This window comes from Pelophylax lessonae (genome assembly GCF_965119305.1).
Source record: "Pelophylax lessonae genome assembly, chromosome: 4".
Lineage (NCBI taxonomy): Eukaryota > Metazoa > Chordata > Amphibia > Anura > Ranidae > Pelophylax > Pelophylax lessonae.
The window spans coordinates 403,414,170-403,440,983 of NC_138771.1; the positions used below are offsets into that span (position 1 = coordinate 403,414,170).

The 26,814-nt window shown below is 45.3% G+C and overlaps 1 protein-coding gene across 1 annotated transcript in view; it reads left to right on the forward strand.

Annotated features, from left to right (window-relative positions):
- The window catches only part of JADE2 (jade family PHD finger 2), an 829,642-nt gene that overhangs the window by 725,902 nt on the left and 76,926 nt on the right, over positions 1-26,814 (forward strand). Inside the window, exon 10 of the mRNA XM_082255681.1 lies at positions 24,805-24,922. Within this exon, the coding sequence (XP_082111807.1) occupies positions 24,805-24,922 (118 nt within the window). The remainder of the gene's footprint in view (positions 1-24,804; positions 24,923-26,814) is intronic.

Consider the following 26,814-nt stretch of genomic DNA (forward strand, 5'->3'; position numbering starts at 1 on the left):
ACAATGGGGTTATGACCTTTGCTCCGTAGGAGTAGCTAGGCAACAGAATATGTAAATATTAAGGCTTTTAACATATCCCACCCCCCGGGGGTGGTCCCCTCAGTCAATAACTTCCTACTTCCTGTATCCATACCTCAGTTTCAATGCCTAGCTTATCAGGAGTAGCTGGATGTCTCTATGCTGGGGCAATTTGTCTCAGCCTTTTCTCTTTTTTTGATTTTATTTGAGTTTTTCTCTCTCGCTTTACTTAGCTGTTATTTTTGTCAGCATTAGTTAGTTTTTCTGATGAAGAGGATCATGCGGGCTGGGTCTCGGGCTGACCCCCCTGATCGCAGGTTGTGGGTCAGTGGCTTCCCAGCCTGCCATCGAGCGTTCAGTCAGGTATTCTTCCTGGCGCAATGAACGACCCATCCCTGTTCGCTGCAGGGATGCTATGGTGAGGTGGCTACCTCACTGGACGCCTTGCGGTATCGCTCCGCAATTCTCCTGCGTCCTGGCTGCGACTCTCCCTGTCCCATGTGCAGTGGCTTGATCGCTTGTGCGGGTTCCCCACGCCATATTAGGAGGTAAGTGTATCTGTGTGGGGACCTGTCTGTTTGGGGGGTGTCAGTCTGGGACTGTGTAACCCTGCCCCTGTTCACACTGTTGGACTCCCTATCTGTTTTTAGCTGCACTCTGTGGAATGCATGGAGGGGGGCTATATTGCACTGTCTCTGTACCAGGATGTGTGCTGTTATTTTACTGTGTGACAGGCTGTGTGCTGCGGGGCATGATGTGGATCATGTTTGTGCATACTTGAGGCGACCGCTGCGGCGGTCCGCCATTGTTTTTTCATTATACTGCATGTGTCTGGTGTTTCACTGTATAAAGGGGCGGGAGCGGCGTTTTCGGCGCCAAGCGCCGCCATTTTGGCGGCGATCGCTCCGGCCTCATGCTGGCACTGCAGGCGGCCATTTTCTTGTAACCTCCATAGGCTCTAATAGAGCGCCCTGTATTACATCACTTCCTCTTCTCCTGGGCGCACCGATCGAGGCAGCAGCAGCAGCAGCGGTGGTCTCTGCAGGTTTTTTATCCTCTCTATCCTGAATCCTTGCCTGAGTTTTGTGCCTTTCCCTGTGGGGGTCGGTGTGTGAGTGCGGTGGGCTGCGCTGACCGCGCTTTTGGGGGAAAGTTACTTTATTCTCCTGCAAAATTTTTTTTTGGGGGCATGGATTCTCAGGAAAGCAAATTTCCTCTCACTTTGGTGGGAGGCCAAGGGGCTGCTGTTTCCCCCCCAGGGGGTGATTTGGCTACTGTAGTGGCTAACCTTGCTGCTCAGGTGCAAATGCTGGTGGCTGCTCAATCCACTAAACGGCCCAGACTCTCAATATCCTCTGATTCAGAGGGCGAAGGTGATGGGGCTGCTATGGCTGGGGTCCCCTTATCGGGGTCCTGTTCGTCCCTGGACTTTGCAGGGTCGGAGGGTGACGCAGAGGTTGAGGGGGTTGATGATTCTCCCCCTGGCTCGTCTGAAGAGCTTGCACTCATGGATGAGTTGATTGCTTCTATCAAACAAACGCTGCATTTATAGGATGAACCGTGTCCACCTGCCGTTCTGGCTTCCTATGGGACACAGCGGAGGCGCAAAACTTCGCAGGTTTTTCCTTGTACTGAGGATTTTCAGCGCGCTGTTGGTAAACAATGGCGCACTCTAAAGAAACCTTTTGCTGTGCCAAGTAGGTTCAAGCGTTATCCTTTCACGCCCGCTACTGATGAACGTTGGTGTGTGCCACCTCCGGTGGATCACGCGGTGGCGGTTTTGAATAAACCTACTGCGGTTCCTGCTGAGGATACGCCGGTGTTCCGGGATGCCACGGACAGGAGACTGGAGTCTCTTACCCGTTGTACTTATTCGGTTACCGGTTCTATGCTCAAAGCTATTTTTGCCTCACTTATGGCAGCTCAGGCTGTCGCGAATTGGACGCAGGTGCTTAGACGCGTCCTGGTGGCTGACTCGGCCCCTCCAGAGACGTTGGCTATGGTGGATCAAATCCATCAGGGTGTCATGTATTTGTGTGATGCGGACCTGGACATAGTTCCGTTGGCTGCACGTGTGCACAGTGTGGCGGTGTTGTCACGCTGCCTAATTTGGCTGAAGTGTTGGTCTGTGGACCAGTCTTCGCGCAAGACCTTAGCTAATCTGCCCTATAACGGATCTCGCCTTTTTGGCGATTCCTTGGATACACTGATTAAAGGGATCACGGGTGGTAAGAGCACGCTCTTGCCCCAATTCCACAAGGCTAAGGCGACCCACGGTAAGAAGAACGCTTCTTTTCGGCCCTCTCAGGGTTCCTTTCGTGCCTTTCAGTCGCACTATAAGGGCAAGCCGTTCAAAGGCCAAGGCTCCCAGAAGAAACCGTGGACAGGTAAGCAGAAGTCCGGCCAGTCCGAATCCGCTGCCCACAACAGTGCGGCCTGAAGGGGCGCCCTCACCCGGTTCTGGGGTGGGGGGACGCTTGCTCGGTTTTCTTCAACCCTGGCTGGCCCGTGTTCGGGACAGGTGGGTTCAGGAAATCGTTTGATCCGGCTACAAGATCGAGTTTCTCTCTTGGCCGGAGAGCAGATTTTTTCCCTCAAATCTTCAACTGTCTCCAGAGCGTTTGCAGGCTCTGCACCTGGCGGTGCAGGACCTGCGGGCTCAGGGAGTGGTGGTTCCGGTGCCTCATCGGGACAGATTTCGGGGGTTCTACTCCAATCTGTTCACCGTGCCCAGGAAGGAGGGCAAGGTGTGTCCGATTCTGGACTTAAAGGCTCTGAACCGCTTTGTGCGGGTTCGCAAGTTCCACATGGAATCCCTGCAGTCGGTGGTGGCTGCCCTGGTTCCGGGGGAATTCATGGCCTCCATCGACTTGAAGGATGCGTATCTTCACATCCCTATTTTCGAGGGTCACCAGAGGTACCTTCGATTCGCCATTGCGGAGGACCATTACCTATTCGTGGCGCTGCCTTTTGGGCTCGCTTCGGCTCCACGGGTGTTCACCAAGGTGCTTGCACCGGTTCTGGCTTTGTTGAGAGCCCAGGGCATCTCTGTCCTGGGGTATCTGGACGACATCCTGGTTCGGTCGGCGACCGACCAGGGTCTGGTGTCGGACCTGTCAGTCACTGTGCAGACTCTGCAGGAGTTTGGGTGGACGATAAACTTTCCAAAATCGACGCTGTGTCCATCGGTGCGTCTTCCCTATCTGGGGATGGTTCTGGACTCCAGGCGAAGGTCTTCCTGCCGGAAGAAAAACTCAGGACTCTTCAGGAAGAAGTCAGGTCCCTCAGGGACGTTCCGCGCTCGTCCCTCCGGACGTGCATGCGATGTCTGGGATTAATGGTCTCGGCCTTCGAGGCGATTCCCTTCGCCCAGTTCCACACGTGGGGTCTCCAAGCAGAGATCCTGTCCAGGTGGGACAGGCGATCGCATTCTCTGGATCTCCAGATCGCATTGAGCCATCGCACCAGAAGGGATCTTCTGTGGTGGCTCCGATCCCCGGCGGTGTCGGGGGGCAAATCTTTTCGTCCTCTTTCATGGACGGTGGTCACCACGGATGCCAGCCTGTTGGGCTGGGGTGGTGTTATGGGCGTTCTGTCCGCCCAGGGGACTTGGTCGGAGGCGGAATCCTCCCTTCCGATCAACATTCTGGAATTGCGAACGATAAATCTCTGCCTTCGACGTTGGACGGACAGGCTGCAGGGCCGTCCGGTTCGGGTGCATTCCGGGGGTGGAGAACTGGCAGGCGGATTATCTGAGTCGCCAGTCCCTGGACCAGGGGGAATGGTCCCTCCACCCGGATGTTTTCCAGATGTTGTGCGCGAAGTGGGGTCTTCCGGATGTGGACCTGTTCGCGTCTCGTCTGAACAACAAGGTGGAAAGGTTCGTGGCAAGGACGCGCGATCCTTGGGCAGACGCGTTGGTGGCTCCGTGGCATCAGTATTGTCTGATGTATGCGTTTCCACCGATTCAGCTGCTGTCCAGGTTCCTTCGCAAGTTGACCTCGGAACCGCACACAGTGATTCTTGTGGCACCGGACTGGCCTCGCCGGTCCTGGTACGCAGGCCTCGTGAACCTGGCGGTCGACGATCCATGGCGTTTGCCTCTTCGGGAAGATCTTCTGTCTCAAGGACCGATCTTCCATCCTGCTTTACAGTCGCTGGCTTTGACGGCCTGGCTGTTGAGACCGAGGTCCTGAAGGATAGGGGTCTCTCCCCGGAGGTCATTCATACTTTGATCAATGCTCGAAAGGCCTCTTCGGGGAAGATATACTACCGCACTTGGAAGGCCTACTTTGCCTGGTGTGAGTCCAGGGGGTATTCCCCTCGCTCATATTCGGTTTCGAGGGTGTTGGCCTTCCTTCAAACGGGCGTGGACCAGCGTTTAGCGTTGGCCACGATTAAGGGTCAGATTTCTGCTCTGGCCGTTCTTTTTCAACGCCCGGTGGCGTCTAATTCTCTGGTTAGCACCTTTGTTCAAGGGGTGCGACACCTGGTCCCTCCTCGGAGGGAGCCTTTGCTTCCATGGGACTTGAACCTTGTCCTGTCCGTGTTACAACATAAAATAATTGATGGTGCGCTATATCAAAAATTATAAAGTGTGTATTCCAATCAATACAAACACAATTCCAAATATAAACAAAATATATATACAGAAATAGTGAAGAAAAGTCCCACGACACGACTGTGTCAATAGTGAGACCACCAACAGTGATAGTGACAAGTGACAGTGTCTGCTGTACAATACAAATCAAAATGTAAATAAACGGTGTATAAGTCCCAACACAATTGTATCAATGGTGAAACCACCAACAATGGTGAGGTGCTGACAGGTGATGGTTAATTCGCTTTGTGAATTGAAGTTCCCTCCACCTGCTGGAAAGCCTCCTTACCGGACGGAATAGGGTAAGTGCTTTTCTCTAGTGAAAATGAACAATCCTGGTGCCCAAACTGAACAAAGTGCTCCCCGCCGTGCATTCACAAGGGCCCGTCAGGCCTCTTACCAGATCAAATGGGTATATCAAGCACTGCACACTGCCCTCAGGTTCAACCGATATTGGTAGCCACAATGGATGTAGAAGTCCTATGTCACTCCACTGTTCACATTCGGGTAGGTTTCTGTGTTCAGATAGTACTCATGGCCACTTGTTATGGGTGATTATGAGGATCATTTCGCTCCAGCATTAACATGTAAAAGAATAACTGGGTGTACCATAATGGCACGAGTCCTTGGAGCGATGACCAATATCTGGAGGTACCAAGATGGCACAGGGTACACCCAGGTATTGGTCCATGGTCCAGGCACCCTGTGCCATCTTGGTACCTCCAGATATTGGTCATCGCTCCAAGGACTCGTGCCATTATGGTACACCCAGTTATTCTTTTACATGTTAATGCTGGAGCGAAATGATCCTCATAATCACCCATAACAAGTGGCCATGAGTACTATCTGAACACAGAAACCTACCCGAATGTGAACAGTGGAGTGACATAGGACTTCTACATCCATTGTGGCTACCAATATCGGTTGAACCTGAGGGCAGTGTGCAGTGCTTGATATACCCATTTGATCTGGTAAGAGGCCTGACGGGCCCTTGTGAATGCACGGCGGGGAGCACTTTGTTCAGTTTGGGCACCAGGATTGTTCATTTTCACTAGAGAAAAGCACTTACCCTATTCCGTCCGGTAAGGAGGCTTTCCAGCAGGTGGAGGGAACTTCAATTCACAAAGCGAATTAACCATCACCTGTCAGCACCTCACCATTGTTGGTGGTTTCACCATTGATACAATTGTGTTGGGACTTATACACCGTTTATTTACATTTTGATTTGTATTGTACAGCAGACACTGTCACTTGTCACTATCACTGTTGGTGGTCTCACTATTGACACAGTCGTGTCGTGGGACTTTTCTTCACTATTTCTGTATATATATTTTGTTTATATTTGGAATTGTGTTTGTATTGATTGGAATACACACTTTATAATTTTTGATATAGCGCACCATCAATTATTTTATCACATATTTTTTTATCTGGTAGCAGCATATCACAGACCAGCGCACTTTACTTTTTCACATCGTGTTACAACATGCTCCCTTTGAAAAGATAAGGGAAATCTCGTTGCCTTTGTTGTCCAAAAAGGTTGCCTTTTTGGTGGCGATCACTTCGGCTCGCAGAGTTTCGGAGCTGGCAGCTTTGTCCTGCAGGTCTCCATATCTGGTTCTTCACTTGGATAAGGCGGTCTTGCGTCCTAATCCTTCTTTTCTTCCCAAAAGGGTTTCCGAATTTCACCTCAATGAGGACATTGTCTTGCCTTCGCTTTGCGCGAAGCCTAAGCATCCGAAGGAGGTGGCCTTGCATTCCTTGGATGTTGTCAGGGCAGTCAGGGTTTACCTGAATTCGACAAAATCCTTTCGCAAAACGGATTCTCTCTTTGTCCTTCCTGAGGGACCTCGGAAGGGCATGGCGGCGTCGGCTTCTACCATCGCCAAATTGATCAGACAGACCATTGAGCAGGCATATGCTTTGAGGGGAAAAGTTCCTCCTATGCCTGTGAAGGCGCACTCTACCAGATCTCTGAGTACGTCTTGGGCCTGTTGTCATGGGGCTTCTGTGGCCCAGGTGTGTAAGGCGGCGACTTGGTCGACCGTTCACACTTTCACAAAATTCTACAAGGTGGATGTTCAGGCATCGGCAGATGCTTCCTTTGGCCGCAAGGTTCTTAGTGCGGCGGTTCCTTAGGGCCCTTTGTTTTTGGACACTTGGCTGTTGGGATGTTTTTATCCCTAGGTTATTTGTTTTTTCCTGGGTTGTTGCTCCTGTTGAGCAAGTTTTTTTCATGCTTCCCAGCTGGCTTCCTTCCTTTGGTAAGGTTCCTTTTTCTGATGTGGAGACTGCGTTGCCTTACGGCGCGGCTGCGTTTCCCACCCCTCATGTTTGCACTGCTTTGGGACGTCCCCATTGTGACGAATATGAAGAGGCGGCGACTGTCGGAGGACGTAAGAGAAAACAGAATTTTTGTAAAATCTTACCTGTAAAATTCCTTTCTCTGAGTCCTCCGACAGTCGCCGCCCCCGCCCCTCTTTTGGGGTTTGGTTGTATACTCTACTGCTATTCCACTGAAACTGAGGTATGGATACAGGAAGTAGGAGGTTATTGACTGAGGGGACAACCCCCTGGGGGTGGGATATGTTAAAAGCCTTAATATTGACATATTCTGTTGCCTAGCTACTCCTACGGAGCAAAGGTCATAACCCCATTGTGACGAATATGAAGAGGCGCCGACTGTCGGAGGACTCAGAGAAAGGAATTTTACAGGTAAGATTTTACAAAAATTCAGTTTTTAGCGACTGGACCTCCTTGAATTTTAATTCATTACCCCTGCTATAGGGGATTTGACTTCACAGGCATTTCCCAGCCGTTGTCCACTTTCTCCTGCAAACAGAAGGTGCCACTGGAGACTGGACCAGAGCAACTTCAGTATAGAAAATGTTGCCTAGGTTATGTGTAAATGTGCATACTCCCCAATCATTGTAGTAGTATGTACATATACACATCTAGATCCTGAGAGATCTTACACAAAAGAGGTAGTTCAGTCCGCAATACACATTTATTGAAAGGGTTACATAATATATACAAATTACACACTAAACAGTATTTACAACACATTAACAGTACAAGTCCCCTGGCTTATATGATATTTACAAATTACCCACAACAACCATATTTACAATACAATGTATGTACAAGCATGGAGTTAGTTTACCTTTCCACTTCAGGTCGGGACATGGTGCCTGCCGTGTGTTCCCAGACAAAAAAAGAACATAGCTTGATGACAGAGCCTTATAGCCCCTCTCCTTTCTGTACTGTGGCTAATATAACTCTCCCTAATTGGTCACTGTACCTAGCAAATATATATTGGGCACAGCCTGATTGGATGGCAGCTGTTTACTACCCATGTAGTGATCAGGGTAAACAAATGGCCAACCTTTGAAGTGGAACTAATTACAGTAACACCACCACAACACTCCATGCTTTTCATGCATTTCCTTCTAACTGAAATATATTTCTAATTACAATATTATTTATAGCTTTTAATTGAGATTTCACATAAACCTATTATGTAACAGTAAGTATAGTGATCTTTTATTTTACATGGGTAAATAGATTAGGTTTAGGCTTAGAATGTGGGTGGGAGTAGATTTAGAGTTTACGTTTTGCCTTTACTTCCACTTTAAGTATGTTCTGCATGGGGTCAGCTCTTTTACATGCACAATACCTTTTAACAGAGTGTCAATATCACACAGTATTTTTGCTTGTGAAATTTAATATACATAATTACTTGGAGTATGCTAATTTTGCTGTTGCTCCAAGAAGGAAAGCACTTAGAAGCAATGTTGTCCTTGAAAAGCGTGAATAATGATATCATTTTTACAAGATATACATATACATGTGGCTATACGTGTAAGCACATGGTCTTAGACACACATTTTTGGATTCTGTATTACAGATAAGAATGCAGTATATGTTTATGCACTTGTAAATGGCACAATTGAAAACAATGCAGCTGTGTTCAGATCCGTAATTTAAAAAAAAACACTTTATGTGCATTTTTTTACGGCTGTGTGAATGTAGCCCTGTATGTAGGACTTTTTGGAACTGTACATACCACCCAAAAAGAGACAGGACAAGGTGATATTATCTTTACTGAACTCTAAAGGGAATTAAAGTGTTTGTTCACTAATGCCAGACCTCTGCCAAGCAAAATAGGTGAGTTGTAAGTTTTGGTGCACGAAGAGAACTATGATTTAATTGGTATTGCTGAATCTTGGCTTTATTCTTCACATGACTGGGCTATTAATATTCCTGAATTGTATTGAAAAACCCGCGCTTGGATGGTGTAAGAAAAAAATAAAAAGCAGCTGCTGTTCACCCAAAGGGGATATAGACTAAAATAAATAATAAAAGCGCTTGCTACATAGATGTGTACATAAATATATAAAGTAAATAATAAATATAAAGAGACCAAAGTGCTAAAAATAAAGTGCCAAATGCATATACAATCCATATGAGAATTACAGTTTAAAAATGTACGATAAATATGCAAAAATGCAAAAAGTGTTTCAAAATTCATCAATAACTCAATAAAAAAGCCCATAAATTGTCCAACAACCAGTTCAAAGGTGCTCAAACTGTGTTGTTGTTCCTTTAATATCTTTGTGCTGAAAAAAGTGCTCATCAGTGCCAAGGTGCCACACTCCCCTTGTGCACCCCTACTCACCAAAAATAAAGACCCTCTGTTGAGTCGAATGTAGCAATTTTGGGGTGAGTACAGAGTCCTGGGTATCTGATGAAAGTATCATCCAGGTGACGAATAATGCTTCCTTAACGGGCTCAGCCCAATTAAAATAGAGAGATCATAATAAAGTACTCTATAAATCATTTATAAATAAAAAGCAGGCAAGAATACTCACAAACGAGTAGAAAAAATTAGCAATCAATGGCAATACACTTCCTGGAACGCCGTCTCGCGTGCGTTCCATCGAGAAACAGGAAGTGACATAGATGGTTAAGGTACACCGGAAATTACGCCAATATTCCTGGCTATCTTTTGCAAAGACGGTAAAACAGAGGGGTGGAGGTGTCTGTCAATATGTGAGAAGTTATCTCCAGCGACTGTGAATGAGGACCTTGTTGATGGGGAGTGTGATGAGGCTGAAGCATTATAGGTGGAACTGCACATGGATGTGCTTACTACACAGGTAATCATTGGAGTTTGTTATAGGCCACCCAGTGTTAATAAGGAGGAGGGGACTCTACCCCTTGCACGGATACAGTTGTGCTCATAAATTTACATACCCTGGCAGAATTTATGATTTCTTGGCCATTTTTCAGAGAATATGAATGATAACACAAAAATGTTTCTTTCACTCATGGTTAGTGTTTGGCTGAAGCCATTTATTATCAATCAACTGTGTTTACTCTTGTTAAATCATATTAACAACAGAAACTACCCCAATGACCCGGATCAAAAGTTTACATACCCCAGTTTTTAATACCGTGTATTGCCCCATTTAACATCAATGACAACTTGAAGTCTTATGGTATTTGTGAATGAAAAAACAGGAATATCGGCGCAAGCATGAATAAATAAATGGTTGGAAATAAATAAAAGCAGCTGACACCAAGGTAAAAAATATGTAAAACCCAATGTAAAACTGATAGTGAAAAGTGCAGCGCTAAAACAATAAGACAATAAAAACATCAATGGATAAATGAAAAGTCTATGAATGGCACGCAGTAGTCTTGTAAAAAAGAGGAGAAAACAGTCCAATAAGAAATCCCAATGAAAGTGCTCAGTGCTGATCAGTAAACAGGACACAAGTGCTTGTTCAGTGCAATCCTTCACCAGAGGTGCTAGCCTCTCACCTGTAGGCTGTGAAAAGACAGCCTTAAAAGTACACTCCCAGCAATGTGAAAATCCTGACCAGGACAGCAATCACAGAGGGCATCTCTCCTTTTTGTAAAGGTGTTCACAACGATCCCCATGTAATAGAAAGGGGGCAGACCATAGTGCAATATGTTTCAAACACCACAATTTATTAATAAAACAAATGGACAGCCTCTTACTTCAAGGTAATGCAAAAACGAGCAGTACAGCAATCCAGCTGATCTCCAGACAGAGCGGAACGCTCTGCTAACAGGGGCTACGAGTGACGTCACGATCTCCTCCCCCTTGCGCACGCGTATCGTCCGTGGGCGGGACTTCCTCAGCGTATGGTATTTGTGGATGAGGCTCTTTATCTTCTCAGATGGTAAAGCTGCCCATTCTTCCTGGTAAAAAGCCTTCAGTTCCTGTAAATTCTTGGGCTGTCTTGCATGAACTGCACGTTTAAGATCTCCCCAGAGTGGCTCAATGATATTGAGGTCAGAAGACTGAGATGGCCACTCAAGAACCTTCACTTTATTCTGCTGTAGCCATGACAGGTCGACTTGGCTTTTTGTTTAGGATCATTGTCATGTTGAAATATCCAAGTATTTCCCATTTTCAGTTTTCAGGCTGATGAATGCAAATTTTCCTCCAGTATTTTTTGATAACATACTGCATTCATCTTTGCATCAATTCTGACCAAATGTCCTGTACCTTTGTAGCTCACACATCCCCAAAACATCAGCGATCCACCTCCTTGTTTTCACAGTAGGAATGGTGTACCTTTCATCCTAGGCCTTGTTGACTCCTCTCCAAATGTAGCATTTATGGTTGTGGCCATAAAGCTCAATTTTGATCACTCCAAATGACTTTGTGCCAGAAGGTTTGAGGCTTGTCTCTGTGCTGTTTGGCCTATTGTAAGCGGGAAACTTTGTGGCATTTGCGTAGTAATGGCTTTCTTCTGGCGACTCGACCATGCAGCCCATATTTCTTCAAGTGCATCTTGAAACAGCCACACCACATGTTTTCAGAGAGTCCTGTATTTCACTTGAAGTTATTTGTGGGTTTTTCTTTGCATCTCAAAAATTTTCCTGGCAGTTGTGTCTGAAATTTTAGTTGGTCTATCTGACCGTGGTTTGGTTTCAACAGAACCCCTCATTTTCCACTTCTTGATTAGAGTTTGAACACTGCTGATAGGCATTCTCAATTCATTGAATATCTTTTTATATCCCTTTCCTGTTTTGTACAGTTCAACTACCTTTTCCTGCAGATCCTTTGACAATTCTTCTGCTTTCCCCATGACTCAGAATCCAGAAACATCAGTGCAGCACTGGATGAAAGATGCAAGGGTCTGTCAGGAGTCCAGAAACTCATTGACCTTTTTTATACACACACACACACTAATTACAAGCAAACAGATCACAGGTGAGGATGGTTATCTTTAAAAGCCATTCAAACCCCTTTTGTTTCAACTTGTGTGCATTTTATCAGGCCAAAATCACCAGGATATGTAAACTTTTGGTCAGGGTCATTTGGGTAGTTTCTGTTGTCTGAGTAAACACAGTTGATTCATAATAAATGGCTTCAGCCAAATACTAACCATGAGTGAAAGAAACGTTTTTGTGTTCTCATTCATATTCTCTGAAAAATGGCCAAGAAGTCATAAATTCTGCCAGGGTATGTAAATTTATGAGCACAACTGTATCCGTGCAAGGAGTAGAGTCTCCTCCTCCTTATTAACACTGGGTGGCCTATAACAAACTCCAATGATTACCTGTGTAGTAAGCACATCCATGTGCAGTTCCACCTATAATGCTACAACTGTAGAAAGAGCTGGGATGGTGATAATAATGGGGGATTTTAACTACCTCGAAATTGACTGGAGCATTGGCACTTGCAAGACAATTTCATAGTACAGTTCATAGAGGCCCCGACTAGGAATGATGCTGTGCTGGACCTGGTAATATCAAACCAAGCAGAGCTTATTACTAATGTTCATATAAATGAACATTTGGGCAGCAGTGTTCATAACATGATTTCATTTAATGTAAGCTGTAAGCAACAACCACATACTGGAAATAAAAACACCTAACTTTAAGAGAGCAAATTTTACAAGCATAATGGCTGCTCTCTAAGTCATAGACTGGGAGGGAATATTGCCAACAAGGAACAACAAGAGCTTTAAAAAAAATATAAAAATGAAGGAACACTATTATTGTTTAAATGTTACAAAGAATACAACAGAATATGTAAAAAGGAAATCAAGTCTGAAAAAAATTCAAAAGGAATGACAGATTGCAAAAGATAGTAGGACAAACCCCCAAAAATGCTTTAAATATAATAATAGATAAATGGTCAGGTCTGCGCATGTATGCCCTTTACAAAATAATCTAGAATGAGATGACTTGGGACAAAGAGAAGGCAAATTAATTAAATACCTTCTGTGTATACAAAGGAGCATGGGGGAGCTCATGTCTATAATGGGGATGTTATTGACACAGCCCCAAATGATCCACAATGCCTCAAAATTGATATGGTCCAGAAAAAGAGAATTGAGTGCTGTCATTTCAAAGCCATTGTTTTTAATGTTTAGGAACTCTTCAACCACTTGCCGACCGCCCCACATATATGTACTGTGGGGCAGGTGCTCCTACAAGCGAAATCACGTACCTGTACGTCTTCGGGACTTCTGGGTTTGTGGGAGGCATGCCGGCAACCAGCTCCTACTGTGATTGGGCACAACAGGAACCAATCAGCGGATTCGGTGGACCCGATGTCCACCAGGACTGGCCGATCATTCCCGACAGAGGCAGAACGGTGGTCTGCCTATGTAAACAAGGCAGATCACCGTTCTGGGACAAGAGAAGACAGAGATCCTATGTTTCTGCTAATGGTGGAGAAGGATCCTGGGTGTTATGGTAGATCATAAACCTAATAATAGCATGAAGTGCCAAGCTGCAGTTTCTAAAGTGAGCAAAGTCCTTTCTTTTATTAACCACTTGCCTACTGCGCACTTTTACCCCCACCCTGCCCAGACCAATTTTCAACTTTAAGAGCTGTCACACTTTGAATGACAATTGCGCGGTCATGCAACACTGTACCCATACGACATTTTTTTCACACAAATAGAACTTTCTTTTGGTGGTATTTCATCACCACTAGATTTTTTATTTTTTGCTAAACAAATGAAAAAAGACCAAACATTTTGGGAAGAAAAAAAAATTGTCATAGTTTGTTATAAATTTTGCAAACAGGTAGTTTTTCTCCTTCACTAATGTGTGCTGATGAGGCTGCACTGATAGGTTACACTGATGGGCACTGATAGGCTGCACCGATGAGGTGGCACTGATGGGCATTGAGGAGGCTGCACTGATAGGTGGCACTATTGGACCCTGGTAGGCAGCAGTGATGGACACTGATAGGGGACTCTGATGAGGATGCACTGATTGACAGTGATTGGCAGCACTGGTGGGCACTGTTGAGACATCACTGATAATCGGTACCCTGATTATCTGTGCACATGTCTCTAACACAAGCTGGGTACCAGCTCTGTTCTGCTCTCCTCATGCTGTCAGCGTGAGGAAAGAAAAAACGATAACCGGCTTGTGTTTACATCAGGGCTCGACAAATCCCAGTTGCCAGGTCGCATTGGTGACTAGAAACTGAGTCCAGGCGCCTAGGATTTCAGCCGTCTGCTGTCAGGCATTGGGGTGCCGCTTGCTGATCCAGAGATTTAAAATCCCCTATCCATACTTCTCAGTGTATGGACAAGAGGCATTCTAATTGGTCAGCACCGTCACATGGATGGCGCTGACCAATCAGAACCAACTGCAACTTCTCCATTTTCAGAACATCCATAGGATGCACTACTCATCTTCTGCCACTGTTAGCCTCCTCATTGCGGTTACCCGGCACACATCTATCTGACATCGGGAAAGAGTGCCAGGTCTGCGGCTGAGCGGTGTGGGGAGGCAGGGGAATGGTGCGTCGGGCCTGGGCTCTGCACAGACTTTCATTCATGTCAGCCACTCCTCATCTCACTGCTTCAGCCTGCCTGCATGTCACTGCTTCCTTAGCCCCTGAGGGAGGTGGAAGTGCAGACCAAGCCCACCCTCCCCTGGCTGAGGGAAGGGCACCACCTACAAATAGTTGGGGGGCACAGTTTACCTTTAATTGGCCAGGTGTGGGAGACTCGCCACCCCCCACCCCTCATAGACAGATGGACAGAGGGAGCAGAGCAGGCCATTTTCTGGGTGTATGTGAGGAAGGGGGAAGTGGGAGAGTGCCACACTTCTGGAGGATTCCTCTGTACACACCATAGAGCTGAGGGGACCTCACTGTACATATACACATCTGCCTGAGGCTTTCACTCCCTCCATCTACCTCCCTCCCTCTCACCCTCCCTCCCACCCTCCCTCTATCTCCCACCCACCCTCCCTCTATCTCCCTCCCACCCTCCCTCTATCTCCCTCCCTCCCTCCCACCCTCCCTCTATCGCCCACCCTCCCTCTATCGCCCACCCTCCCTCTATCTCCCTCCCACCCTCCCTCTATCTCCCTCCCACCCTCCCTCTATCTCCCTCCCACCCTCCCTCTATCTCCCTCCCTCTCACTCTCTATCTCGCTCCCTCCCACCCTCTATCTTTCTCCCTCCCTCCCACCCTCTATCTCCCTCTCTCTCACTCTATCTCCCTCCCTCTATCTCCCCTTCTCTACCTCCCTCTCCTCTTTTCCTCCTCACTTTTTCCTATTTTTCTCCTCTTTCCATTTCTATCTCTTTTATTTCCCTTTGGGCCCTTTCACATGGGCTTTCAGATTAGGTCTGCCTGTCAGTTTTTCAGGCAGACTTGATCGGATGCTCCATTCACCTCTGTGGTGCAGCGGATGTCAGCGGTGACATGTCCGCTGACACCTGCTGCTATCCGATCCGATCCTGTCCGTGAAATTCAAACGGATGGAAGCCCCATTTTCCATCCGTCTGGAGGATCGGATAGGATAACATCGGATGAAGACGAACAGGTGGTCCATTTACATCTGATCTCCCATAGAGGAGAGCGGGGATCTGACTTTGCAGAGACAGACCTGTCATCCGCCTGCTAAGGCGGGATCGGCGGATTAATCCACACTGAGCATAACGGAGTCCACCAGGCGAAATGCCTTTTCTTGCTTTCTTTTTTTCTCGGTGCCGGGCAGCTGATTTGAAAAACTGGCTCCTAACTTTTTTAGCCGGCTCCTGGATTCAAAGAAAATGTTTCAAAACCTGGTTTACATCCTGTGATCAGCTGTCATTGGCTGACAGCTGATCACGTGGTGAAGGGCCGCTGTGATTGGCCCTTTACCCTGATCTGTGCGAAGGACTCGGCATTCACAAAGTGTGCCACAGGGGGCAAGCGGGCAGCGCGATCATGGGGGAACATCCATGCACGCCCTCCCGGCAGGAGAAGCCCACACTGTAGCCCTCTTTTGGCTATAGTGCGGGCAGGAAGTGGTGAAGAGAGAGGTATGGACTCCAGAGAGAGATATCATTTTGCTCCTGTACAGATCGTTAGAGGAGATTAAGAGGGGATATGATCAATATATATAGGATATAGTTGTTTCCCCCCTTTTATTGGTTGAACTAGATGGACTTTTTTAAGCAGACTAACTATGTTACTGGCCTTCTGGCTCCTCTCAGCAGCTCAGTACTCTTACTGAATAATAGCGACAAATGTCTACAAATGATCACATTTTGAGTATTGGTCTTGTTTCTTTTAAAGCTGCTGCTCTAAACCTGCTGCTCATTGCACAGTCCAACAAGTGCCTTATAGTAAATACAGCCCTGGCCCATTTGTATTTTTGTTAGGCTTAGGGGCACTAACAAAAATGTATTACTAATATTCTTGCAAATACCCTTACAAGATGATTTTTTTTCCATTTAATGTTATATAATGTTTATTTTTATTTTTTTAAGAGATATACAGCAAAGAGCATAAACAACATATAGTGCCTTGCAAAAGTATTCACTATTTGACTTTTTACTTATTTTGTTACATTACAGCCTTAAGTTCAATTTTTTGTTAATCTGAATTTTATATGATGGATCAGAACACAATAGTCTAAGTTGGGGAAGTGAAATGAGAAACATTTATACATAAAATTATTTTTTAGAAATAGAAAACAGAAAATTGGCATGTGCGTATGTATTCACCCCCTTTGTTATGAAGCCCATAAAAAGCTGTGGTGCAACCAATTACCTTCAGAAGTCACATAATTAGTGAAATGTCCACCTGTGTGTGTGCAATCTAAAGCCCCGTACACACACGCAGATCGTCGTCATACAAATGTTCGTCTTTTCTCCCCGGGATGTCGGTGTCTGTTGAAAAGTGCAAAGACAGCACAAGGACAGCACAAGAATTTTGTCTGCAGACTTCAGCTGACTGCAGAAGTGATGTCATGTAATGGTTAACTTTCCCTGTGTTTTTAATTTTCTGAGCATGCCCAGTCTTGCAAATCTGCGGTCTGTCGGCCGAATTCTGTACTGACAGGCGAACAATCGTCCGTTCTGGTGTCCGCAGACAAAAATTTTCATGTTTGCAAGAAAGACTTTTGTCCGCGGATTGTGCGCAGACATCTGTCGGAGGCACCATACTAACACGCGTACAATCGGCAGATCTTTCGTCCGCCGACGTTTGTATGCCGACGATCGGTACGTGTGTACGGGCCTTTAGTGTCACATGATCTGTCATTACATATACACACCTTTTTTGAAATGCCCCAGAGGCTGCAACACCTAAGCAAGAGGCGCCACTAACCAAACACTGCCATGGAGACCAAGGAACTCTACAAACAAGTAAGGGACAATGTTGTTGAGAAGTAAAAGTCAGGGTTAGGTTATAAAAAAATATCCAAATCTTTAATGATCCCCAGGAGCACAATCAAATCTATCATAACCAAATGGAAAGAACATGGCCCAACAGCATACCTGCCAAGAGACGGCCGCCCACCAAAACTCACTGACCACGCAAGGAGGGCATTAATCAGAGAGGCAGGACAGAGACCTAAGGTAACCCTGGAGGAGCTGCAGAGATCCACAGCAGAGACTGGAGCATCTGTACATAGGTGGACAATAAGCCATACGCTCAATAGAGTTGGGCTTTATGGCCAGAAGAAAGCCATTGCTTTCAGCAAAAAACAAAATGGCACGTTTTGAGTTTGCGAAAAGGCATGTGGGAGACTCCCAAAATGTATGAAGGAAGGTGCTCTGGTCTGATGAGACTAAAATTTAACTTTTCGGCCATCAAAGAAAACGCTATGTCTGTCATAAACCCAACACATCACATCACCCAAAGAACTTAATCCCCACTGTGAAACATGGTGGTGGCAGCAATCATGCTGTGGGGATGTTTTTCAGCAGCTGGGACTGGGAAACTGGTCAGAGTTGAGGGAAAGATGGATGGTGCTAAATACAGGGATATTCTTGAGCAAAACCTGTACCACTCTGTGCGTGATTTGAGGCTAGGACGGAGGTTCACCTTCCAGCAGGACAATGACCCCAAACACATGTAAATATGTTGGAATGGTCTAGTCAAAGCCCAGACCTCAATCCAATAGAAAAGTCAGACTTAAAGATTTCACAAACCATCCAACTTGAAGGAGCTGGAGCAGTTTTGCAAGGAGAAATGGGCAAAAATCCCAGTGGTAAGATGTGGCAAGCTCATAGAGACTTATCCAAAGCGACTTGGAGCTGTTATTGCCGCAAAAGGTGGCTCTACAAAGTATTGACTTGGTGGGGGGTGAATAGTTATGCACATTCACTTTTTCTGTTATTTTGTCCTATTTGTTGTGTGCTTCACAATACAATACAAAAAAAAACTTCAAAGTTGTGGGGATGTTCTGTAAATTCATTGATGCAAATCATCAAACCATCCATGTTAATTCCAGGTTGTGAGGCAGCAAAACACGAAAAATGCCAAGGGGGTGAATACTTTTGCAAGGCACTGTATATGGATTTCTGAAAGTAAATGTGCTATGATCTTAAGCATATTATATAAGAATAATCACTATAGTGATATTCATAGCATGGAGGTTAGAACGTTGTATTACAAATCTCTATTATCTATCATACCATTCGACTACACAAGTATGGTTACAAAATATTGAAAAGGGCCATAGCGCAAAATCATGTTTTATGTAGAGAAATCTTTTTCCATTTAATTTTACTCATGGGACACAATCTTCCAATTTCACCTTGGCATTCATTTGTACATCTGGCTTCCGGCATTAGCTAAATCTATATAAATGAAGAAAGTCATAGTGACTACATTAATGTAGGCTGAAAGTTTAAAGAATATGTTACCCCCACCCGTTCATATTTCTGATATGTGCCTGTTGTACCATGCCCTTGTATGAAAAAGTATCTTTGTTATTTTCGTATTGCTTCCTTTGTGTGAAATATCTGGTGTTCCTGCCACTCCCTTTGCTTTTCCTATTAAAAACTGACCACACTAAGCAGGAGAACACACTGTGGTCAGTTCTCTAGCTATTATGGGAACTGCTGGGAAACCTGCTCTCCTCCAATGATCACAATTGTCCTGAAACACCCCCCCCCCCCCGCCTTGCACAGCCTTTAACTGGGAAGTGTGGTGTTCTGCTGTTTCTCCTCCCCCAGCTGAGAACAGAAAATATGTGAAAAGGAAAAAACATTTTATCTTTTTACCTATACACAAATGTTTTGCCTTCATTTCTATTTTAATATAAATGGGTTTCTTTTTACAAGGTGAGGGTGTACATACACTTTAACCATCATCTGTGCTTCAGATATAGCTCCATTTTAAAAAATCAACTGTAACCTTTTATTTTTCATGTAATGACAGGCCAAATTTTAGGCATTACCTTGGGGAGATGCAGACTAGAATACTACAATCACTGAGCGGCAAACAATATCACCTGTGATGTATTTCAGTTATCCTGCAAACCTGGCCTGTTAGTGGGTTGAGAACCACTGGTTTATGTGGTTTTCATTCAGACATTTCAAAACGACATTCTTTCATTCAGCGAATGAAAGATTTTTCATATGAATATTCTTGTCCAAAAATTGATGCGTGTACGGTCCAGCATAAGGCTCGGTTCACACCTATGCAGTTTGCTTTTGATCCGTTTCTGCAGAGCTTTTTGCTGTGCGTTTTTCAGACAGAACTTTAATATATTATGTATGACAGACTTCCTTGTCGTAGGCAGGTGGCTTGATAAAAGCGCCTGCTGTCACTTGTGCTGGCCATACAAAAACCAAGGTTTCAAACGTTCGTTCAATTTTTTAATCGTTAGTGAGGTCAAGTTCGACCACAGTGATGGGAAAATTAGAAGGAGCAGAACAAAAAAACGCCTTGGTCAAAGTAACTTTCAGACAGTGCATGTCAGCGGTTCTCAACTTCTGTCCTCAGGACTAACAGGCCAGATTTTAAAGTGTAACTGAGAAAAAAACATTGCCCTCTGGGTGATCTTTGTACATTACAAGGATTTTAACAAACTTTGTTGAAGATTCCTACCTTTTGTTTTTCTGAAGAAATCCCTGTTTGTTCCTATCTGCCTCTGTGCTGAGTGGGTCTAATAGGAGTGGTTTGATAATTATCTTTCAGTCAGTTCAGGCTATGTGTTCGCCCTGGCCTCGCAAACGACCCATCCCTGTCCTCAGGGATGCAGCCTGTGAGATGGCTACCTCACCGGACACATCCGTGCACTACTGGTGTCCTGCGTTTTTGGCTGACGGCACTCCCCTGCCATCTGAGGATGGGTGGTTTCCCGTTTGATAGGCACCCCACGCCATCGGGTACAGGTAAGTACACTCTGTGTGGGGCCTCTTTCTGGGGCTGGCAGTCCTGTGTGTCCCCTATGTCTGTGGGGGTTATTTCTCTCACAGCCAGCGCTTTGTGGGGTTTTGGGGGATCCCTCTCTTGTGTCACTTTAGGGTGCTTGGAGGTACAGACACGTGCGGCGACCGCTGCGGGGTTAAAAACCGCCGGTTCGCCATTTTAGGTGTGGGCAGCATGTCTGGCTTCACTGGGCGCTTATACAGCATTGTATGTAGTGTATTTTGGTGCCTTACAGCGCCATCTTGTGTGTGGCAAACGATCGTTCCGAGCACATGTCGGCGGCCATTTTACCGAAGCCTCCCATTACTCTCTATAGGCAACCTTTTTTCCTTAGCCTGCAGCCTCAGTTCAGTCTCTGGCGGTGACATCACTTCCTTCCTTCACTCAGGAGTAACACACTTGTGGGGCTCTGTTCTGCTGTCCTTCTTTTCTTCCCTTGTGCAATCTTCCTGGCTTTCAGTTTGTCCCTGCGGGGGGTGTGTGTTCCACAGTCATTGTAGCGGTGTGCTGCCGGGGTCTGCGGTGCGCTTAACGGGCCAGTACCTTACAAAAAAAAAAACTTTTTTTTGCAATGGAATCCCAGGACAGCAAATTCCCTCCAGCTTTGGTGGGGGATTCAAGTTCCTCTGAATCCTCTGCCCTGACAAATTTGGCTGCTGTAGTGGCGACTTTGGTGTCCAGAATGGATGTGCTGATGACTGAACGTGCTGCTAGAAAAAGGCCTAGGATTTATTTTTCTTCTGATTCTGAATGTGATATGGTTGCTGTAGGTAGCGTGCCCCTTTCAGGGTCTCGCTCTTTCTTAGGACCCGCAAGAGTCTGAGGGGGAGGCGGAGGTTGCAGGGGTGGATGATTCCCCCCCTGGGACGCCCGAGGAACGTGCAGCTATGGATGCGCTGATTCTTTCCGTTAAAGAAACACTACATTTAGAGGATGAGCCCAATCCTCTGGGCATTGTGTCCTCCTTTTGTACACACAATACCCGCAAGATGGCGCAGGTTTTTCCTTGCCCCGCTGAGTTTCATCACACAGTGAATGAGCAATGGCGCAGTTTGAAACACACCTTAACGGTGCCAAAAAGGTTTCAACTTCTCTACCCTTTTGCGTCTACTACGGTTTCGCGCTGGTGTGTGGCTCCTCAAGTGGATCACACTGTAGCCAGATTGAACAAGGCTACTCTGGTTCCCACCGAAGATTCTCCGGTATTTAGGGATCCTACGGATAGGAGACTGGAATCACTTGCCCGCCATACTTACATGGTGGCGGGTTCCATGCTAAGACCTATTTTTGCCTCTGTCATGGTGGCTCAGGCTGTGGCGGATTGGACCAAGGTACTCAAACGCACCCTCGTGACTGATTCTGCCCCCCCCCCTACTACCTTGGAGATGGTGGACCTGATTTATCAAGGGGTCATGTATTTGTGCGATGCAGCCTTGAATGAGGCCCCGTTAGCTGCGCGCCTGTCCAGTGTCGCGGTGATTAACCATCGACTGCTCTGGTTGAAAAGCTGATCGGCTGACCAAAAATCCAGAAAAACGGCGGCTGACATTCCCTATGCGGGGTCTCGCCTTTTTGGGGATTCCCTGGATGAATTGGTTAAAAGAGTCACTGGGGGCAAGAGCACTCTGCTTCCCCAGAATCCTAAGGGTACGTTTTTCCGCGGTAAGCGGGGCCCTTCCTTTAAACCGAATCAGGGGTCCTTTCGTGCCTTCAAGACACAGAACAAGGGGAAACCTTTCAAGGACCAAAGTGGCCAGAGAAATCCCTGGGCGGGCAAACCTAAATCCGGCCACGCCTGAGCGGTGGCTCAGTCCGCCTCTGCCTGAAGGGGTGCCCTCACCCATTTCAGGGGTGGGGGGACGTTTGCGCGGTTTCCTCCATCCTTGGCTGCTCCGGATTCCGGACAGGTGGGTTCAGGAAATCATTTGATCAGGGTACAAGATCGAATTCCTTTCACGACCGGCGGACAGATTCTTTCCCTCAGATTCGCTATCGCGGAGGAACATTATCAGTTTGTGGCGTTACCTTTCGGTCTCGCTTCGGCTCCAAGGGTCTTTACCAAAGTGTTGGCGCCTGTTCTGGGCCTGTTGCGGGCGCAGGGCATTGCGGTCTTTGGTTATCTGGACGATCTCCTGTTAAGATCGAGTGCCAGTCAGAGCCTGTGGCGCGATCTGTCCACTACGGTCCAGACGCTCCAGGAGTTTGGTTGGACCATCAACGTTCAGAAGTCGACCTTGTCCCCTTCGGTTCGTCTCCCGTATTTGGGAATGGTTCTGGACTCTGCGCAAGCAAAGGTGTTCTTACCGGAGGACAAGCTCCGGACCCTGCAGTCCGAGGTCAGGTCCCTCAGGGACAGCGAATCTTCGTCACTTAGGACCTGTATGCGGTCCCTGGGGTTGATGGTATCGGCCTTCGAGGCGATACCATTTGCACAGTTTCACACGCGATCTTTCCAAGCGGAGATCCTGGCCAGGTGGGACAGACTACCTCAGTCCTTGGACCTGAGAGTGTCTCTGAATCGCCAAACCAGAATGGATCTCTTGTGGTGGCTACAATGGATGCCAGCCTGTCGGGCTGGGGTGGCGTCCTGGGCAACCTATCTGCCCAGGGCACTTGGTCGGAGGAGGAATCCTCCCTTCCGATAAACATATTGGAATTGAGAGCGATCAGGCTGTGCCTGCTCCACTGGTTGGATCATCTTCAGGGCCGTCCTGTACGGGTGAAGACGGACAATGCCACTGCGGTGGCGTACATCAACCACCAAGGGGGCACCAGAAGTGCCCGGGCGGCCCAGGAAGTGACCAGTGTTCTGTCTTGGGCCGAGACTCATGTCCCGGCGATATCGGCAGTTCACATTCTGGGTCTGGAGAATTGGCAGGCCGATTATCTGAGCCGCCAGACCCTGGACCAGGGGGAATGGTCCCTGCACCCGGAGGTATTTAAAAATGCTGTGTGCGAAGTGGGGATCCCCGGATGTGGATCTGTTCGCGTCTCGGCTAAACCACAAGGTGGAAAGGTTCGTGGCAAGAACGCGCGATCCTCTGGCAGACGCCTCGGATGCGCTGGTGGTGCCTTGGCATCAGTATCGTCTGATCTATGCCTTTCCTCCGATTCAATTGTTGTCCAGGTTCCTTCGCAGGTTGGCCTCGGAACAAACACTGGTGATTCTGGTGGCGCCGGACTGGACTCTGGTCAATTCAGCAATACTGCTGTATAAATATATGAGTCTAGGGTATGCCCTGGGAAATTCGCCAAAACTTGGAATATCTGGGTTGACTCATCAGCATTGAATCCTTCTGGGGATACCTCAACGTAATGCACTCTCCCTCCCTACCATTACTTTATTGACCAATTGAGAGCACCTGCAAGAGTGAGAGCAAATTAGCCAATGTCATCCTTGGTTATGCCTATGCCAAAGGGCTGCATCCAAAAAGACACCTTGGTTGCCAGATGAATAGCTGTGCTAAGCACTGTTTTTGGATTGCTTTTTATTTTCCTTTTTAATGTTTTCTGTGTTTACCGTATAAGCCTGGATATGCCCGATAGGCTTTGTTTTGCATCTTTAATTCAAATACTTAATAAAAAGAATCTTCAAAAAGAAATGGAAATGCCTGTATTCTCAAAGCCATGCTGGACCAAAAGTCGAGATATCTGTGTTGCTATACTCTCAGAAAAGAAACTGCATCTTTTCAGAATATATTCAGGATCAAAGCTTGTGAATAATACATTCCAATTAACTCTGCCTGTGGATTATTTATTACCAGTGCTATACTGGTAAAGAGACTCATTTTGACCTATGTTTGATAAAATAGTAATTAACTATTACTAGAGTACTTATAGCTTAGGGGTGTATTTATAAAAAAAAAAAAAAGTTAATTCTGTGCAAAAAGGACAAAAAAAAAGAAAAATTAATGTTATGAGGCTATTTCCTGTGCTGGTTGAATGTTTTAAATTGATTTAAAATGAAAAATACCTGTGAATGTCCCTTGATACTTAGCGCTATCCACTGGTCAAATGTGGTATTTTCCATCTTCCCTTGTATTTTGGTACTAGATTGTGCTATGTGTTATAGGAATTACCTATGATACTTAGTGCAGTCTAGTAGCCAAATGCAGTTCTTTCTTTTTTTAAAATCAATTAAAAAATGTTGACCAGCACAGGAAATAGCCCAATAACAGTTTTGCCCAATTTGTACAAAATGAATGTACATGTTCTTTTTACTTGGGCGAATCACTATTTTTGTTTTTTAGATGTAGCGGTTTATTTACTAAACCTGAAGAATAGAAAAATCTGGTGCAGCTGTGCATGGTAGCCAATCAGCTTCTAACTTCAGCTTGTTCAATTAAGCGTTGACAGAAAAAAGTGGAAGCTGATTGGTTACTATGCACAGCAGCAGCAGATTTTGCACTGTCCGGTTTTAGTAAATAAACCCCATAGTGTCTGTAAGGACAATGCTGTTATTTTAATAGATCATTTTGAATGTCACATATAACAATGCTGGTTTGTTCACAGGTGAGAAACCTATGTTACATGATTACCAGGAGGGAAAGAATGAAACACTCCATATGCAAACTTGAAGAGCAAATTTTCCAGCTGCAGATGAAGCTTGTCGAAAAAGATCTTCACCATGGTAAGAAGCTGAAGCCAAAAACATTAAGTTTTTTAAATATTCTGTTTATTTTACTTTCAGAGATGTATAAACTCATTGAAAGGCTCTACTGTTTGCCTGCAGTAATGTAGCTGAGCCATAAATCACAGCGTCATTTTTATGTATTCATTTTAGGAAAACCGCTTTATTTTTGCTCCCTTCACTGCAATCTTCTACTTATATACTTCATTTCCAGTGCTGAGAAAATATTTTCTGATGCTTTTAAAGAAATAGTGAAATAAAATTCAGAAAACAGGGTCAAAGTGTAATTTATATTTTGTATTTTTGAGCTGATGTTGATACACTTAATTAAAGATGCATTGCTGTTTTCTGGTAAAGTCAGTATACTTATAAAGGCAGTTCCCTTATTTACCTGTCATTGAAATCCTATGGGGCACCAGAGAAATCAGGGGACAGAATGAGCCACCAGCATCAAGAACTTAGACTACAGGTCAGATTTTTTTTAGATTTTGTTTCTCTGGCCCTAGCACCCCAAGGGATGTCCTCTGAGCTGGTGATATGTTTCTGCTACTTTCAAGTTGCTTTAGTTTTTTTTAGGTGTTAAGGTCCCTGAAATATCCTATTATTGCCAAAATACAAAACTTAAGAGGACCAGGGACTACAAGGGGAGCATTTCTGATTATGTCGTATAACTTGAAGAAAAATATTTTTACAGCTAATATGGCACATCAATGCCAAAATATAATCAAATATAAGAGCTTGATGTGATCAGCATACCAGTTCAACTTGAGAAAATGCTGGCCTATTTGGGAACAATTTATGCTTGAAAAGTTGATGTAGAGTTTATATTCATCTTTATCAAAGGATCTATGAAATAATAAAGTCTACATTTAGCTTTTCTGTTCCCAAAAATGTAACTGTACTTTTCAATGACTTTTAGATGGGTACATTTCTTTTTGGATCTCACCGAGTTGTAGCAGGAGAAGGTAGGAACTTTCATGAAAAATGGACAGGCTTGTGGTGCAACTTGTTGTAAATTGGAAAGATCTGTTCTGACAGTGTTTTGATCAATACAAGTTGGGAGATTACAAAACAACAGAAACCTGGACTGTTCTCAAGGCTGCATTCACACTTCACCTTTTTTTTCACTTTTTTTTTTTTTTTGTGTTTTCATGTGTCCGCATGACAGCATAGGCCAGCCTATCCACTTGAATCTGCAACAAACGTGCCTGAAGTAGCTGTTAATTTTTTTTGCAGTGTGCCTCATGCATTTTTGAAATGCACATTTTGCCACCCTTTTTATGCTTTTTTTTCCCACTAGTTTTTTCCAAAGTACACTGCACATAAAAGGAGACATAAATGTAAACTTTATATGAACTTAAAATGTACCTAAAACAATGTATTTTTGAGCAGGTGCAGCATATTGCTTAAAGTATTATAATTTGTTTCATTGCTCTCATACTCCCTATTTGCATTTGTCTGATGTTTGTCATTCGATAGTATTCCCAAGTAGGTTGCAAAACTCTTAAAAAATGCTAAAGAACATGATTATCCTGATTCAGCCCAACATACAGTGCCTTGCGAAAGTATTCGGCCCCCTTGAACTTTGCGACCTTTTGCCACATTTCAGGCTTCAAACATAAAGATATAAAACTGTAATTTTTTGTGAAGAATCAACAACAAGTGGAACACAATCATGAAGTAGAACGAAATTTGTTGGATATTTTAAACTTTTTTAACAAATAAAAAACTGAAAAATTGGGAGTGCATTTTATATATATATATATATATATATATATATATATATATATATATATATATATGCATTATATGCATAATTGCCATAAATCTGGCTCAGATCTCTACTGCTCCTGTGCAACACAGTTGATTATTATATATTATCTCCAATAAAA